Here is a 19,180-nt window from a genome sequence, read left to right as displayed (position 1 = left end):
GGCTTATCCTATCATGTATTTGAGGTGCACATGATAAATACAGGATATGATAAGGAAAAATGTATCAGATTTATATTTATACTTGAATAAAAAATAATTTAAAAATTGATCATTCTATTAAACTTAATTTCTTTACATTTTCATGAATGAGTATGTATTTTAAAATAACTAAAATTAATTTAAATTTTATCAATTAACTTATTTTATTGTTTTGAAGATAGTCTAAAATTATGACGTTAACCAATTGGTTTTCACTTAGTTGTGACACGTGATAATTAATAATAAAAGTTAACTAAATTAAGAATATTATTATTTCAAATGTATTTTATATTTAAATTATAAATTATATTATAAGTAGATAAGCAGTTTTAAATAATAGGAGATGAAAATAGAAAATTAAACTATTATTATTAAAAAATCAATATTTGTAATCAATAGTTTTCACTTAGTTGTGACACGTGATAAACAATAAAAATTAACTAAATTAAAAATATTATTATTTCAAATTTTTTTTATATTTAAATTATTATATAAATAGATAAATAATTTTTAAATAATAGGAGATGAAAATATTAAATTAGTCTATTATTATTAATAAATCAATATTTGTAAGTGAGTAGTCTATTTGACTATTTATGAATAATAATTTTATTTATTTTTTATCTTAGTTAAATTAATATTTTTATATTTATTAATGAATATCATTATAAATTATAAATTATAAATTATATAATATTAAAATAAATTAATTTGGAGTTATGATACTGAAAAGAAATATATAACTGATATCTTATTCTGTTCTATCCTAACTCCCTCCTTAGGATAACTTTTACACATAATTGACATGATAAGATAAGAGACATGATAGTGTTATCCTATCCTGCTGGCGCAACAAATAACAGATAACAACAAGATATGATTATTATACTCTTCTATCCTATCATGTCATGACCACCAAACGGGCCATAAGTCTCAAATTATTAACTTCGAGGATAATCCAATCTTAGGTATGGTTTCAGACTCCTCGGGAACTATCCTAGTCCTTCAATTGAAGATAATCTTGTAGTCGTGTGAACATGACCTGTACGCACCAGTATTCTGACCAACGGCAGAATAAATAATCTTGTACACCTTCTTCCATTCAACAATATCCCTTCGAAATTGGCTCATAATTGTTTTCTAAATAGTTGCCTCAATTTTGTCACCCTGTAAAAAACAAACAAAAATCAGTATTGAACTAGTAGGTATGTTAATACTCATGAGTCATGACATAAAAACTTGATCATAGAAGAGAGAAATAACCTTAGCATCAAAAAGGACCAGTTGAATGGCATATGATTAAGATGGTTCAGCAATAAGACAGATATCCCACATGCGAAGCACCCTTACTCTCATCTTGTATCTCTCTCAGGGCTCCAGACATTTCAGGCATTAGAAAACTAAATTGAATTTCAGATCTAAAAGCTCAAATATGTAAAGCTGTTGTCAATGAGCAAACATAGCGCATGTGAGCATTATTTATAGAGCACTTCAAATCACTCTAGTGGCTCTATGTGCTCTGAGGAATTGTTAATTTGAAATTCAAAAGCATACTTCACACTAACCATTTTAGATTTCATATCAGCAGAACCTATGATAATTGGGGTACGATAAAACTGACATTTGGATATGGACAGGGGCGGAGGCAGGAATTTCATAAGGGGGGGACTAGGATCTAAAGAAGTATAATTTGTATGAAAATTCCAAATCCCTTTATTGAAGGCTAATCTTAAAGGGGACTTTTTACAAACACTTGGTGTGCATAATTTTATTACTTTTTTTCCAAGTAAAACACAAGCACCACAAATTCAATCTCATATAATTAGAGCAATTAAGTAAAAAAAAAAACAAAAATGAACCAATATTCGAGTTTGAACTCATGAAAATTTGAATATCCATAAAAAAAGCCATATGTAAGAAAGTGAAGAGCAAGAGAGAAAATAAGAAGGTTCTTATTAGTTTAGCAAAATTCTTGAGTTTTCTCTCTTTGCCTTGTTGGAGTTAAGTTTGAATTAATTTTTTTTATCAATTAATGAAGTGTTTCATTAAAAATGCTAAAGGCCCACAAACTCATACAAACGAGGATAAAAAAAAAAAAAGCTGAAGCTACAAGGCCAAGAATAAGAAAATGAATTAATGAAATAGTGCCTGCCAGCTCTTTGTAGAACTGTAGGTAAAACATTGAGAAAAGTAAAGAAAATAACAATAATGAATGCACCCACTAGATACTCGAAACAAAAGCTTTCTTCAACAAGCAAAAGAAATTGATCTGGGAGCAGTTTGTCTTCAAAACTGAAAAAACGAAAAAGCATATCAGCCAAGGTAAGTTTTTTTTTAGTTGCAGAAGCTGTAGCAGCTAGTTCATGAGTCCTTCTATTGCCTTCCCTTCCCTGGAAAACACTTCTCTCCTTCCCTGAATTCCAACCCTTCCCATAAACCCTAGTCCATCATCCCAGAAACTCCAGCTTCCATGGCGTCAAAGAAGAAGTAATCGGAAGGCATCCATGTACAGGGGTGACTTTCTCTGCTTCAATTTTTTTTTGCTGAGAAATTCCAAAAAACCAGGGGTGACTAAGCAGGGGAAGTCACCCCTGTGCCTCCGCCACTGGATATGGAAGGCGATGATATCCAGCGTGCGGAGTTGAACTTTCACGATCTCGTTTGATGTTGTACAACTCCGGCATTAATACGTTAAGGTACAACTTTTAAGATTAGTTAAAGAAGGTTGGGAAATTAGATGTAGTCGATAATACTTTATTGCTAAGTTAAAGAACAAACGCACCCTTTAGTAGTATGTGATTCATATTTAAGCTTACTTTCTTATCCAAACATTACAATTTTGCAAAGGTCCTTACTGAGTTCTAAATTTGATCCTTATTTAGGCTTACATTCTTATACAAACAAAACCACCCTTTAGCGGCATGGTAATTGGTTCTAAAGTTGATCCCAAGTTTTGGATATCATATTTGATAATCTGAATGGTCTTAGGCGCTTGGTACAAAGGTTTGCTACCTGCTACTTCAATCTCCCACTCAGAGCACAAACATTCTTAGTCTCAGATACCTGCTTCTTTCTCAGTTAATTGTCATTCACTTAAAATAACTAAAAGATGTCTTTGTAGCATAATAAAAAGAGTTTAATGGATATGCACTGACAGTGTAAAATAGTTTTACACAGACATCCAATTGAATTCCGCCAAATCAGAAAATATCTTATTCTTTTAATTAAAATTAAAGTCAAATGTAATTATCTCTCTTATGTGGCATGCTTTGATTGGATGACTGTGTAAAACTATTTTACACTGTCAGTGCATATTCATTAAACTCTAAAAAAAATAGAGTTTAATGGATATACACAGTGTAAAATAGTTTTACACAGACATCCAATTGAATTCTGCCAAATCAGAAAATATTTTATTCTTTTAATTAAAATTAAAGTCAAATGTAATTATCTCTCCTATGTGACATGCTTTGATTGGATGACTGTGTAAAACTATTTTACACAGTGCATATCCATTGAACTCATAAAAATATAATTTTATAATAATTGTTAGTGTAAGAGGAAAGCCCAACCCAGGTACTCACTGAAACAATACAGAATAAACGATGACAGGCAAGCATATCTGCATATGACTGGCTAATAGCCTAATACTTAAAAACTCTTAAAAACTCACCATGAAGAACTTGAACATAAGCTCCAAATAAAAATTATGGCAACATCAGAATTTTACTTGCTTGTGCTCCCTCATTTTCAAAGATACATTACTTTAACACAATCACTTGATAAGAAACATAAACTGAATTTTTTTGTCAGTCTATAAAACTCTTGCCATAGCAGAAGTCCTTGGTTAAACACATAGCCTAGATAAAACAAGATAAGTTTTTATACATGAACCATGAGTTTCTATACACCCATTTTCACTCCCATTTATCAACTATTATTCTTATCTTCAGCTAAAAGCGACTTCAAATCACTACCCCCATTTGCCAAACTGTTAAACTCAAAAGCTTTAGATGGCAATGTAGGGTAAAGTAATTGGCAAATTGACATTAATCTCTTCACTGATTGCAAGTACTTGCGAGTCGTCTCATCATTCATGATGTGAGCAACACTATTGGTGTGGATCTTTTCTCGGGCAGATCTTTCATGTATACCAACCATAGTGACCCCAATAGGCCAAGGGGCATTCCCGACGGCTAGCTTCATATAATGGCTCATTGCAGCCTGATAATCTCGCTTCATAAAGCATTCAACCATCAACAATAGCGCCTGTCGAATGTCATCCGGAAGAATCTGAAAATAGAAATTACCAAGTATTGGTTAAAATGATTTGGACAATTTGTAACACCAACACAACTCCATATCAAAAATAAAGTTTTCTACTCACAAGTCACAACTCAAAGAAAATCCAGTACTTGAAATAGGATGTGCTAAGACATGGAATACTTGATATAGCCTATGAAAAGTAAGCGAAAAATTCAATATGGCTGTAAATATGTTAAGTCTCTTTTTTTCCAAATGATCTAGAGTATCTCACACTCAAGGCCCAAACCAATAGTAGGGGGACGAAACCTAGAAACAACTGCTTAATCAACTTAGCCCCTTAAGTCAAACAAACACACTGTCCCTGCCCTCTTCTCACTTTAGACTGAGAGTCAAATTGAGTCACATTTAAAAGGTTCAGGCATTCAGGTAAACTAGGACCATTAAAGATTTCAAGGGAAATGTGGAATCATCATTTCACTATCATGGTCAAATTCTGGTCAAGTATTCAACAAATAAAACTCGAAGCCACACCAAATCCGGCTGGTGTAACCCATCCATTAGGAAACAACCAAATAGAAAAAACAATGCCTGAAGGAATCCAGTAAATTCACAAAAAAAGCTCCTGATTCATTTAGTTCTTGAGTTTGGTATCAGTATGTACTATGTTCTATTCTATAAGTTATAGAGCCAAATATAGTTAACATTCTATATATTTGTGTGATAGACTTTATTCTGAGGGAAATACATAATTTAGTCTCATGATTATACTAGGAATGAACAATTCAATTAATGGAAAGTTGCTGAATGAACAAAAATTGAAGGAAATCATATCATATAAGGCTAGTAGAAAAGGAAAGGGAAAGTCACCTTGTTCCTGCAAAACTTAAACAGGGGGTTCAAGTAACGTGCGCACTGTTTGAACCTTGCCACCAGGGACTTCCCATCAGCGGTTCTCCTCTTCGCCTCAGGCATCTCACGCAGCAGTTGCACTTTCCACTCGTTCAAAAGCTTTTTGAAGAACACCAGAATCTTATCCTCCCCACACAGCTCCTCGAAATTCGCCTTCAACAGCTTAAGATCATTGTCAGCGTCGGAGCCGCCAGCCCCTTCACTCAGGTCATCGTCATCGTCATCGCCCATGTCACCACCTTCTCGGGATTCGGTGGCGCAGTCGCCAGGCTTCTGACGCTTCCTGTCGCTCATGGTGCCGGTCTTCTGGCGCTTCCTGAGCTCGGAGATGTCGCGGAGGAAATCGTTGGTCTGCCCCTCCGTCATATCGCTGTCGACTTCGAAGAGACCGGTCTTGAGGACGTGTTTGAGGCGGTCGAGCCGGGCACCGTCGTCTTCACCGAGGAGGGTGATGGGCTGCTTGAGGAAGCGGAGGCGGCGGATGACCTCGAGTTTGGGGAGGAGGAGCTTGTCGATGTTGTGCTCGTCATTAGGGAGAGAGACGTCGGCGGCTGCAGCGGTGGAGGTTGGGGCGGCGATGTCGGAGGAGATTGAGCGGCGTTTAAGGGATTTGGCTTCGAGTTCGCGCTTCTCTTGTTCGCGAAGCTTCTGGAGTTGCCTCTGTTGGATCTGAGAGCGCTTGAAAACTCTCTTGCCGCCGGATTCTTCAGCAAGGGATCGGCGCTTGTCGAGAAGCTCCTTCCTCAGAAGATCCATTTAGGGTTTTCGGATTCAGATCAGGATTCAGAGAATTGGGTTAATTTGATGAAGCGAATCAGTATAGACTATATATATACGAGCAGAAACAGATATTTTAGGATTTTTTTTTTTTAGTAAATCGCATATTTATATTCCTAATCTTTTTTCTCATGTTTTTCTTTTAGAAACAGATATTCCTAATCTTATCTTATCTTATTTAGTTAGATCGTCTTTTTTTTTTAAACTTAGTTAGTTACATAAAGATCAAAATATACCTTTCAAAAAAACAATCAGAAATATAATTGATATTCTTTCTTTAGGAATATAATTTGTTTTTTTGGATTATAATTGATATTTCAAAATCACTTCAAATTTTATATTCGGCCCTTTTGACTTTTACTCTTACAATCTAAGCTCACCATCTTCTAAAAATAGTGTTTTCATCCTATGTTAATTAGTTGTTTTAATAAATTTAAAATTTAATTTTTCTTCCAAAATCAAACTGTTAGAAAAAAGATAATTTTAATGGATCATAATCACATTCTTAGATTTTTTCCACCAATCTAAACCAAATTGATCGCATCTATTATGATGATTGTCACATTTTTCGGAAAAAAAAAAAAAAATAAGGGTATGTTTGATTAAGTTTTCAGATTTTAAAACAATTTTCATAAATAATTTTTAAAAATAGTTTTCAGAATAAGAAAATAGTTTTAATAACATGTTTTCCAACATTTAGAAAACTGATATCTGAAAATTAAAAACATAAATTGAAACATATTTTAGTTGTTTTGATTTTTTAGTTTTAAAAACTCAAAATGAAAATTGTTTTTAAAAAATGGTTTTTGAAAACAGGTCGTATCAAACATGTTTTCAATTTATAAAAATTAAAATTATTTTTAAAACTGCAAACAAACAGGCTCTAAGTGTCACTACGTCATGCTTTGCATTTCTTTCATTTTTTTCTCTTATACTATACTATTTTTTTAAAGACTCTTATAGACTTATATTATACTAATTACTAGTATTAAACTCGTGTCATGCTCATATGAAGTACGTAAGGGATGAATTTATAATTTAAAGATGAATTGAACACATGTACGTCATAAAAACATTCAAAATTAATTTAATTAAATCCTAGTAAAAAAACGATTGACCACATTATATATTTGATAAATCATGTAAAAATATTAAAGAACACTCACCCATCAACGTCAAGCTTGATAACAATATATTATGTTTTTTCTCCTATGTTCTCCCATTGTTTTTGTCCAAGGACATCAATCACCACACCAATGACATCTCCATTTTTAAAAGAAAGAAGGGTAATTATTTTTCTAAGCATGGCGGATGTCGGGGAAGGAGTGCTACTTAAGTAGTGTTTGACCTAATTTTTTTTAGTTTAAAAGTTATTTAAAAGTAAAAGTTAGGCTAAATAATTTTTTAAAAAACTACTTAAAATAAAAGTTACTTATTTTTTTTATAAGCAAAAAAAAAAATAATAATAATAAAATTTACTTATAAGTTACTTATTTTTTATGAAGGAAAATATAACAAAAGCTCTAAAAATAAAAGTTAATGAGAGCAACTTTTATCTTAAAAGTTACTTATTTTATTATTTATCTCTTCACTAAGCAACCAGTTCCTGGGTCTGCTCCCCCCCCCCATGGCTTCGTCTTCTCCGTCACATCCTCCTCTCCGGCAACTTCTTCTTCTCCGGCGTGTCCCTACCCTCCGGTGACTTCTTCTTCTACTCCGGCGACCTCTTCTTCTCCCAGATCTTCAGCCCCCAAGCAAAGAGGCTGAGAACAAAGCCCCAAACCAGAACAGGGTATAGAGCGACTAGGTTACCCATCTCCCAGATCTGTCATCTCCCCCTTCCCCGTACTGCAAGAGCAAGGAGGGAGCTTGAGGTGTTTGGGGTGATTTGATTCGAATCGAAAGTGTCATGGTGGACGAGAGCTTGAGGTTCTCATTTATCTTTGATTAACCCTGTACTGATTTAAAAAAACGGAATAATCAAAGATAAAAACCTGTACTGATTTCAAAAACACCCAGTACATGCGGGTTACACAAGTGGCAATTTACTGATTTTGGCTGCTGCTTCCAATAGTTTATGTGTCAATGTGTTGGATGTAGTGACAATGTTTGGGGGGAGTCAGCAATTAGAACGAAAGGCTTGGTTAATATTGATAAGTTTAGGGGATTAGATTTTCTCTTTTGAATCTCTCTAGCTGGGGGCTTATTGCTTGATGAAGGAGGAGATGACATAAAATTTTAAAAATGTAATTCAGCTTATGTTTTTTTGACAAACAGCTTTTAACTTTTATTTTAAGCTCTTGTTTTTAACTTTTCCTTTTAAGTAACTTTTAAGCTATAAAAAAGTTTGGCCAAATACTAGCTTAGGATCTTTGGTTTTACTTTTCATTATTCCCCTTGTCACGAAGGGATTGTTCTCATGTACCTTTCTCATCCAATAAATCAATAAATTATTATGTTGTCAATAAACAAATTAATAAATAAATATAGATTCAAAATATTTCTAGATACTTCTAAACTATCTCATAGAGTATAGGACCTCTAGGTCTTTTTATTTAGAAAACATATAATGCATGTTAATATAACACACTTATAATACATGTTTATATAATCAACATATAATACATGTTTACTATATATATATATATATATGAAATGTACACTTTTGATTGATATATTTAGGAAAATTAATATTTATGAAAAGATTACATTAGTATGATTTATTAAGTTGGTTGCATAAATGATTGTTAGTTCACATTCTAAGTAAGTATTTAATTATTACCAAATACTATTTGCATTAACACAAATAATATTTTAACTCTATTTTATAGTTTTTAGCATTTCATTTATGTTTTAAAATAAATATTTTTTTACTAAAAAAATATTAATACATGTCCGAGCGCGCGTGCATTACATCTAGTAAAAAATGAATTAGTTTGATATTAATTATTATATTAAAATAAATATAATTTTGTAAAAAAATTATTTCATAAATCTACTTTTTATTTAAAATCTTAAATCTAATTATTTTAAACAGTTATAAATATCGATCATACTTAGTTCACATTTTTAGATTATTACGCTGCAAATTGATCCGAAAGGGATCTAGAACTTTTGCTGGACTTGAACATGGCAAGGGAGAAGGTACAAAAACTATAGTGGAGAGTGGAAACCACTATTCAATTCACATTCCACACATCTATAATGCTTCAGGCATGTAACACTCACACAAGTTTTATGCTCACAACACAAACAAAATCCATTACTAGAAAAGTATTGGTTTGCCCCTCGGTCATGTCGTTATCGACGTCGAAGAGACCGGTCTTGAGGACGTGGTTGAGGCGGTCGAGTCTAGCACCGTCGTCTTCGCCGAAGAGTGTGATCGGTTGCTTGAGAAAGCGGAGGCGGCAGATGATTTCCGGTTTGGGAAGGACGAGATTGTCAGCGTTAGGGAGGGAGGCGGAGGAAGTTGGTGGTGCGGTGGCGGAAGAATCGGAGGGGCGTTTTGAGATTTGGCTTCCGATTCACGCGTTTCTTGTTCGCGAAGCTTGTGGATTTGTCTCTGTTGGATCTCGGAGCGGTTGAAGAATCTCTTGCCGCCAGTTTGTTCAGCCAGGGTTTGGCGTTTCTGGAGAAGCTCTCGTTTCAGAAGATCCATTAGGGTTTTTGGAGAATTGAGAAATTTTCGTAAACTGAAGAGGCGCGAATCACTATATATAGTTTACAGATATTCAGGAATATAATTGATAAGCTTAAATACTCTGAAGGTTCCTGGAATTATATGCTGTATGAAAATAAGTCCTTGAAATAAAATCCGATTCTGAATCCCTGGAATTTGTTTTTTAATCAAAATATGTCCCTACCCGTGTTACAAGCCTATGTGGCTCTATTTTTGCACAGTTATCATGTCCACGTGACTTTTATAATTATCTTTTAATAGCTTCTGGGTTTAAAAAATTAATTAAAAACTAAAAAAATAAAACCCAAAAAATTCATCACATTTATCTAAAAAACCCAGAAATTTGGTGGTGGTGAACATATATTGTATACCCAAAAACCCATTGGAACATTTTTTTCTCATTTAATTAAAATAAAAAAATCAATTAACACAAAACATAACAAAATAACCCTGCAACATTCAAGCGTTTTCTCTCCCTCCCTGCGCTTTTTTTTTCTCACCATTGAAGCTTCAATCTTTAGATGAAATATTCTCCTCCACTGAAGCTTCTCAGTCTTCAGATTGTGCCGCCCCATCTTGGCCCAACCACCTCCCAATCGCGCCGCTGGAGCAAGGTCTTTCGACACAGGCCCACCCCGATTCCGACCGCAAACGACCTAGCCACCTCACCGCAACTTACCCTCCCCCACCGCAACCCACCTCACCGCAACTGCCACCCACCGCAACCCAGAACCCCCACCCCCAAAACCTAGAGAAAGAGATCGAGAAAGAGAAAAGAGTAAGAGAAACCAAAAAATCCAGATCTGAAAAAAAGCGAGGTAAGGATGAAAACCAAGGACAGTTGCTAACTATGCTACGTGTGAAACCCATATGGGGTGGCTTTTCATGGCCACAAACAGAAAACTGAAACCTAGGTCATTTTGGGGCTTACGACGCTATCAAGTTGTGGACGAAATGCACTAAAACTAGTATCAAGTGCGTCGTATTAATCACCAAGTATGAGTTTGATCTGTATACATTCACCTATCTCCAGTTTAGTGTGAAAATCTACAAATTTGTACATGATGTAGTATTGATGATGATATAGGCATCCATTGCTTTTTCTTTTCCATTTCTTGCGCCACTGTTTCTTTCTTCTCCTTTGCTTTTCTAAATGCCAAATAAATGGTTAATGTTGTTTATGAAAATAATTAGGGATGAAGAAGATGGAGAGGGTGAGGGTGAGGGTGAAGGTATGTTATGTTTTGTGGCTTTGAAGTTAGGGATTGGTTTTTTATTTTTTTAGATTTTATGTTGAAGATGATAAGGAAGATGTTTGAAGATGATGAAGAATGTTCTGGGTTTTTATTTTTTATTAATTTTTTTAATTTTTGGATTTTAATTTTTGAGTATTTAATAAGTTGTGGAATTAAAAAAATGACTAGGATATATAAAAAGCCATGTGGACATGATGACTGTATAAAAATAGAGTCACATAAGCTGGTAACATGGGTAGAGACCTATTTCGATTAAAAAACAATTTCTAGGGATCCAGAATCGGAAAAATATTTTTCAGGGACTTATTTTCGTACGTCATACAATTTCAGGGACCTCTAGAGTATTTAAGCCTAATTGATATTACAAAATTACTTGAAATTTTATATTCTATCTCTTGTCTTTTAGACTTACACTTGCCATCTAAGCTCATCATATCCTAAAAATAGGGTTTGCATAATATATTAATTAATTATTTTAATATAATCTAACAGTTAGTTCATTGATATGAATTTTCCCGCTCGAACAAGATTTCTTCCCTAAATAATACCGGTGAGCACAAAAAAAGAATATAATCTAACAATAATTTCTCCATTATAGTAATAACTGGTATATTACATGATCGTAAGAGCACAATATATAATGAAGAACTTATTATTAAATTATATTCATAGGTTATCTTAAAATTCAATTTCTCTTTCAAAATCAAATTGATAGAAAATATAACTTTAATCAATCACACTTGGCTGTGATTGTACAGGAGTCTCTTTCACGCGTTCTACTCGTTTGTAGTTTTTTTTCTTTGGGTTAGTCATCCATATAACCAAATTTTTTTTTATCATACTTAGTTCACATGAGTTGGTTAGGTATGAATAATTGTATTAAAATAAAATATTATTTTGTAAAAACATTTATCATTATAAAATCTACTTTTCATTGAAAATAACAAGTTAAATAGATTCTTTATTGGGTTTCATAGACTTGTCACCAGCCATAAAGTTATTTGAATTGATTCGAAAGAAAAATCAGTTATCACAACCACCATGAAAGGAATCTTGAACTTTTGCTGGACTTGAACTTGGCAAGGGAGAAGGTAGAAAAACTACAGTGGAAAGCGGAAACCACTATTCAATTCACATTCCACACATCTATAGTGGAAACCACACCACTGATAGATTATCCTTTCAACTTGATTTGTCTAGAGCTTTGGCTAAGTTGTCCACAAACCTTTCCAACTAGGTATAGAGCTTCATTCTCATGTCCAATTTGTGTATAACAGGCATTGCAGATGCATTCCTGACTCCTACAAGCAATTGTTCCTAAAAGAAAACTATAAGCAACACGAGTCATGCAACACAAGTATTATTTACCTTAATTTAATTTTCTAACGTTCAGTACTGGAATTCTACATTGAATTGTTATGTTTTGCCCTTAGCTAAGACTCTAGAATCTAGACAGTGATTGCAAGTGACTAGTGTCACAAAACAATACTATATGGACTGAAAATATGAGTTGTTCCCTATGGAGTAGTCGAATTAAACAAATCAATTCCCACAGCCTTGTAATAATCGCTTTCTGCATTCGCCATCCTACTCTGGAACATGGTCCACTCCTTTCTACACCTCTCCCTTACCTGCCACCAACACCATGAAACCATCAACATAATATATTTTATAATCCAAGTTTAAACATAAATCACAACTGAAGCAAGTAAAACATTAGATGGATTGTAAAGACAAGGCGAATTGTATGAAGTGCAAAACATACCCCCTGCCATGGCTCTTTTCCAAATTCTGCTTCTCCCTGCCAAAGCACAGAAACAATTAAGCATCTTTCAGCTGCACTTCAATTATTAAGAGTGTATTTGGGTAAACATCTTAATTAAGCTTATGGAAAACACTTCTTCATAAGCTAATTTAAGAAGCTTATTGAAATAAGCTCAAAATAGCTTATAGATAGGCATAAATGTTTATTCATAAGCTAATCTGTGAAGCTTGTGAAAATAAACTTGAAGCAGCTTATACGTAGGTCAAGGTCATAAGCTATTTTCATGAGTTTATCCAAACACCTGCATAAACTGTTATGCTCTCTTCCAAGCGCAGCCTAAGTCTAACAAGAATAATCATGGAAAACAAATCACCTGATTCCCTAGTGAGGGAATGCCTTGATGAATAATCCACTGAGAATCAACAACTCCAATCTTCTCATGGGCCGGCTACACAATAAAGTTAAGGTATTAGTCTACTGTTCCATAGCATGTAGAAATTGCAATAAAAATATTAGAAATTAGAAAATTGAAGTAATGAGATAAAGGGCTCACCTCAACACATTTTCTAAGTGCGAAGTCAAGACCCCACCCATGAACCAGGTCATTCTGAAAGAATTAATAGTAAGACACCATTGAGCAAACAATATACAAATAACCAATGTATATGCTTTTGGAAAATAAAGAGAGTAAACATTTAACCTGAATCATATGCCACACACAACGCCATGCATCTCGCGAAAACACCGGAGCCATAATCTCAACAAACCTGCATGCATAACAGAATTAGATACAGCATGGTATGGGTTGATAATATGACTATAGCATCAAACTGATACTTACGCTGCACAAGGAGGCAGATGAGGGTCACTGCACCATCCTGGTTTCTCCTCTGTTTCTCTAATAGAAATCAAAGAGACAAACAGCTAATTATGCACATTCTTTTACATAACAAGGACCAGAAGAAAACTGGGACAGGATTCTCATCATTCTTACTTGTGAACTTCTCGATCACCTCTTCGCTTTGTCATTTGCCATGTCAACCCTCTATTAGGTTCCAAACCAGGCTGTGAAATCTCCAACCCATGCTTCCTCACCAGTTTTAAGTATCTGCAATTAAAATTGGAGGAGCATATCAAACTACTTGAGTGAAACCAAAAATAAATCCTTAGGTATATACATACTGACGAATCTGATTATGGTCCACCGTCACATAAATATTTCTTACTATCATCTAATCACATATTAACATATCATTTGAAAAACTGTGTGTAGCATATACATATCATGTCAAATACTCACTCCTCTGCATTGAAATGCTCAACACCCAGGTCTTCGTCCCATATAAAAATATAGTCATATGGTGCAACAGTGTCAGGATGCAAAAACCTCTTTGCATACCACCTGGGAGACAAAACGATCAAATGCTTAATAACATGACATAATTGAAATAGCCAACAATATCAATGGTACAAGTCACAAAGGAAAATTTGTCAGCAAATACTTATGATAAAGCAAATGAATTCTTACCATTTGGTCTGTTTGTGAACACTCACATGAATAGCCTGCTTTGACCACTCAAACTCATCCCATTCAGTTGTTCGACCATCATAATGAAATAAAAGTATTGTGAAATTTTCTGAAAACTGTTACAAGTAACAGATCTAGTTTAGAGACACATACACAAACCTAAGCCATGAGAGAGAGAGAGAGAGACAGAGAGAAGCCAAGAGATGACCTTTTTCACAGCTGCATCAATATTATATTTCTGATTGTAACCGACTGTGAAGGTCACAAGGTACTTGGGCTTTGAGGTTAAATCCTGTAAGTGACAACTGTTATCAAATTGTGTATATGGATATGGATAAACTGCACATTAATGGCTTAAAGATTAGCCTAATACAACTAGCAGAAAATCTAGCAAAAAAAATGCACGTGCCACACAAGTTTTCCACACAAATCTGTTTTTTTCCAAATGGTTTCAATCTTGGATTTGGGGTGTTCTCTTCCAAACAAATAATCCAGTAACAAAAAACGTAAAACACCTTATTCAAGGTTTATTTACAGTAGCAACATGACCTTAATCTGTATTTTGACTGCACTTAACTATGCACATAAATTAATATTTTCTGTTTCAAACCTCAGCTGCACCAAAACAGAGTGAAAATAATAAAGTTTTACTGCTAACTGCCAAGCACATAAACTGTTTTAGGATAAATACCCCACTGGGCAGACCCCATAATCTTCGCAAATAAAAGTCTGACTCAGCATGAATTATTGCAGGAGGTAATCTTTCTGCGCCTCTTGGATTTGATGGAATCCAAATCTGCAGGAAATCATGAAAACATGCAGCAACCATTTTTCAGTTTTTGACACACTATTTTTCCCAATATTATATAATGCATAATCATATTCTTAAATGTCATTGACAAAAGAAGCAAGAGGCCCTATGCTCCTCTTTGTTGCTGTGTGCTTTAATTTAATTGACTTTCCCACTTGTGTAACATCACCACAGTTGTAATTTCTTACTCTATCCTTATAATTGAATAGTTATTATGTGAATTAATAAAGGCAGCCTATTCTGTTCATAGGGCATTCCGCTTTATGCATTAAGCTTCAATAGTTCACTGATGTTGAATTAAGTGTGTGAGTGTATGGGTGCAAGACTGAAATGAAGAGCTGTCAATTTTACTCTCGTTATCAACAGTAATTCCTTCAAAATGATTTCTTAGAGAGAGACAGCACATTTATTCGGAGAAGTTTGATTTTCTCACTGCTTAATCTTGGGAGCCCATATGCCACAAGCCTACAAACCATTAAATCATGATTCTCAAAATCTCAAGGATTTAAAATTATGAATTAACTATTACTACAAAATTACTTCATCCCTCTTGCCCACTAACCCATCTTGCCTTCTGTACCATCCATCGTGTCAACCCATAAGGTGCATGAACCATTGATGAGTTTATGGAACCTGTTCCAACTTCCAACTATATAATTTAATTTTAAAAAGTTCCTTCTTAATGTAGAAGGTACAGGTATCAACTCTCTCGAACTCGGTAACTTTTAATGTCCTTCACAGGGCTGATAGGATGAGAAGTCTACCTTCAACGTATCATTTAATAACGGATATTGTGATGAGTTGCTATTGTTCTTCATAAAAGATTGTTCATGGCCAGAATCATCTTTGTCTTCAATGTAAGAGACATCGACGGAGGGTGCCAGGCTAGATGGGAGATTTAACTGAAAATTGTTAAGCACTGTTAGAGCTCCATTATTATAAGGTCAACAACATTAAAGAATCAATTTCATTTCACTCAAGCATAAGGAAAGCCTAAAAAGAAGATAGTCAAACTCTGCACCTTTGTAGTTAATGCTGGAAATGATATTCCAATAAAGAAGCCAAAAACTATTCCAACAAAAGTTGTAACAACCAGCCTCATACTGTCACTTGGTTTTCTATTAGTAGAGCTGCAGTAAAAAAGATGCAATTGTCATATGAACAAAGTTTCAAATATTAAATACCACACAGAAAATTTATTTAAGAAACATTGACATTAGAGTTAGGATCAGACCTGCGAGTACCAATCCCCATTATATCCAAGCTTTTCTGATTGTGCGCTCATAAAACTATACACAGGATCTATTCTTCACTATTTAGTAGCACATATCCTCCACATATGATGCAAATATGCTTTGTTATAAGAAAATAAACCCTGTTGAAGGTAAAAAGAACATGTTTAAATGGGTCCAGAAAATGGTTCAAAGGAACAAAGGAAAAAATAAAAACGCAATTCACTGGGACTCTTAGTATATTAGAAGCGTTATTAGTGGCCTTATTGGGTCAGCCTTCTAGAAGTTGTACCACACTAATACTTAATTTGTTAATTTTGGTAAGAGATGTCAAGAATGATTCTCCAGACACATTCTTCAGTAACTTAATGCCTAACTTACGATGCCACTTCCTTGAGATTTCTTATCTCTGCTTTGTGACTCCTTGCATAAGGGTGGTGTCCTGTAGTGTATCTCCTGGAATGTCAGCTCCCAGGAATAGCTCCTGAGGTGTGGACACACTTCTGAGGCATTGATCCAGACATGCACTTAGTGGTTTATATCTAACAAACATCACATCAATCTAATATCATTATCCAGCTTAGGCCTTTGATTTACATGTCTCCTTCCTTTTCCATCTAAGTCAAAGCCCAGAATTTCAACTCAGCTTAACATGTCTTTGCATTAGATTTCACAAACTTGATTTCATTCACAGCACAGTACTGATATATGTTTGAAAACTTTTAATTAAAAATTCATTTTAGTAAGTAAAGTAATGTTGATAAAAATCACTTTTAAATGTGTAACCATTAACGACGCAGGTACATAATAATTACATAAATATCTTGTGGTAGGTATAAGGTATGGCAACAAAACCAGGGTTTATCTGCAAAATCAATTATGCAATAAAATTGTAAAATGTGGCACAGATTTCAAACTTTTTTCAAACATAAGTCTACTTGACTAATTCCAGTAAGAAGGTATTCCACTCCTAAAACCCAATTGTTAAAATAAATAAATAAACATTAAACAATGAAACATGTGTTCTTCCCCTGATAATCGCCGCAAGTAACTCCTGGAACTAGGTTAAATCCCCAACACACTCCATAATTCACATAACCATGTAGCACTTCGGTGAATTACAGGAAATATAATAGAGAGATTGAAACAAGTGGGAATTAAAAACCAACCACACAGTCACAGACACGCACTACATATATGGGGTTTCTGAAACCGTACAAGACATTGATGAAGCATACCTGAAACAGCGCGCAGCAAGATCTGGCACTGGAATCTGAGGGTTGAAGTGATTGAGTGCAGATTAACAAACGTGAGAAACAGAGAGAAGTGAACAAGGGTTTTATCGAAGGACAGTGATGACTAAAAAACACAACTGTCCAATGAAATCTCGTTTGTTTTGGTTTTAGAGGAACAACAATCTTCTTGGAGCAGATGGATACAGGGTAGGGTACATAAAAGTTTGAATTTAAATTTCAAAAATAATATATATATATATGTTATTTTCTAAATATTAAATGCAGGAATTTAGGTGGGGTGGATTTTAGCTAGGTGACCTTCCAACTAATTTCTAATTTATGTCTTTTTTTGGTATACATTTCCAATCTTTGTCTTTGACGCCTCCACTTTTTCCTCTTCTAAATTCAGATTCTTATTGTTTTTTATTCAAAAATAAATAAATTATGAACTCAACAACATCTATATCTATCTATCTATATATATATATATATATATATATATATTAGAAAAGAACAACTTCTAGCATGACGTGTCGCTCCCACATGCCAAGTTAGTGACGTGTCGCTCCCAGATTAATTCTCATAAAAATTATTCCACGTGTCAATTTGTTAGAGGATATAATTTTCAATTGATATATATTTTAATTTTATATATTCTAACCTAATTAATTGATATTATTTTAGAAGATATAATTTTCAATTGATACATGTTTTAATTTTATATATTCTAAAATAATTGATTGATATTATTTTAAAAGATAAGATTTGGTCTTTTAATTTATTTTAAATTTATTTTTATTGAATTTTCGAATTTTTTATTAATTCGTGATTTTATGAGTTTTTATTGTGATTTGCTAGATTTTGTTAGTTTTTATCTATCTTTATCTAATACCATTTTTAATATTAGATTTGATTGAGATTTAGGTTGTTTATTTCTTAATTTTATTTTAATTTATCTTATCATTTATTTTAAATCCAGAAAATACTTTATTTTATTTTAGATTCACTTTTAGAGTATATTAATTAAATTTTCTTAAATTTTCAGATGGTATTTTTATTGAATTTTCATATTTTTATTTAATTCAGGATTTTATGAGTTTTTTTATTGTGATTTTCATATTTTATTTTTTTTTAATTAATTCAGGCAAGCAAGTTAGTTAATATGACAAAATCAGAAATCAGTTTCATAGAAGAGGATTCATGGTTCCCCTTCTACAATACTTTATTTTGAACTCCTTCTACAATACTTAATGCCCGAAGAAGATGATTATGCTATGAGAGGGTACGTGATGAGCTAAAGACTATGTATGTTAACTTTGTAAAATTTAAACCAATCATAAAATGTGTTGAAGAGTGAAGAGTGTATTGCTAGCATTTTCCTTACATTTTATTATACTTTTCTCATTTACATTTGCTTCTCAAAAGTTTCCAAAAACGTTTCTGGAATTTCAGGCAGTGGTCCTTCTTTTAAATGACCGGAATGTTAGATAAGGACACGTGTGATCTAAAGTTATTTTGAAAACAACTATTAATAGAAATTGTTCATCACGATGTTCCTATCACCAAACCAAAGGCAACTCCTACAATTACAAAGCCATATACAGCGCCCCAACACAAGACATCTCTTCCAACATGCTTGCACAAAAGTGTTGGTAACAATCGTGTCATGTAAAAACTTTCTCT

General features: G+C 33.7%; 2 protein-coding genes across 2 annotated transcripts; both read right to left on the bottom strand.

Moving 5' to 3' along the window:
- Nucleotides 1–3,818: 3,818 nt before the first annotated feature.
- LOC130711632 (uncharacterized) lies at nucleotides 3,819–6,041 on the bottom strand. Its single transcript, XM_057561333.1, has 2 exons — nucleotides 5,173–6,041; nucleotides 3,819–4,332 (listed from the first exon to the last, which is right to left on the bottom strand). Exons 1-2 carry the CDS (start codon nucleotides 5,968–5,970, stop codon nucleotides 3,970–3,972), a joined length of 1,161 nt encoding a protein of 386 aa, XP_057417316.1. The 5' UTR covers nucleotides 5,971–6,041; the 3' UTR covers nucleotides 3,819–3,969.
- Nucleotides 6,042–12,270: 6,229 nt separating this feature from the next.
- LOC130713922 (uncharacterized) lies at nucleotides 12,271–17,724 on the bottom strand. The gene is made up of 15 exons (XM_057563752.1): nucleotides 17,501–17,724; nucleotides 16,265–16,405; nucleotides 16,052–16,160; nucleotides 15,795–15,932; nucleotides 14,911–15,015; nucleotides 14,428–14,511; nucleotides 14,220–14,335; nucleotides 13,992–14,093; nucleotides 13,686–13,799; nucleotides 13,533–13,589; nucleotides 13,392–13,458; nucleotides 13,245–13,298; nucleotides 13,065–13,139; nucleotides 12,692–12,727; nucleotides 12,271–12,557 (listed from the first exon to the last, which is right to left on the bottom strand). The coding sequence occupies exons 2-15, from the start codon at nucleotides 16,282–16,284 to the stop codon at nucleotides 12,444–12,446; spliced, it is 1,191 nt and encodes a 396-aa protein (XP_057419735.1). The 5' UTR covers nucleotides 16,285–16,405; nucleotides 17,501–17,724; the 3' UTR covers nucleotides 12,271–12,443.
- Nucleotides 17,725–19,180: the final 1,456 nt, after the last annotated feature.

Source organism: Lotus japonicus, chromosome 4, assembly GCF_012489685.1.
Source record: "Lotus japonicus ecotype B-129 chromosome 4, LjGifu_v1.2".
Lineage (NCBI taxonomy): Eukaryota > Viridiplantae > Streptophyta > Magnoliopsida > Fabales > Fabaceae > Lotus > Lotus japonicus.
The sequence above is the reverse complement of the archived record's forward strand: the minus strand, read 5'-3'. Positions and strand labels throughout refer to the sequence as shown.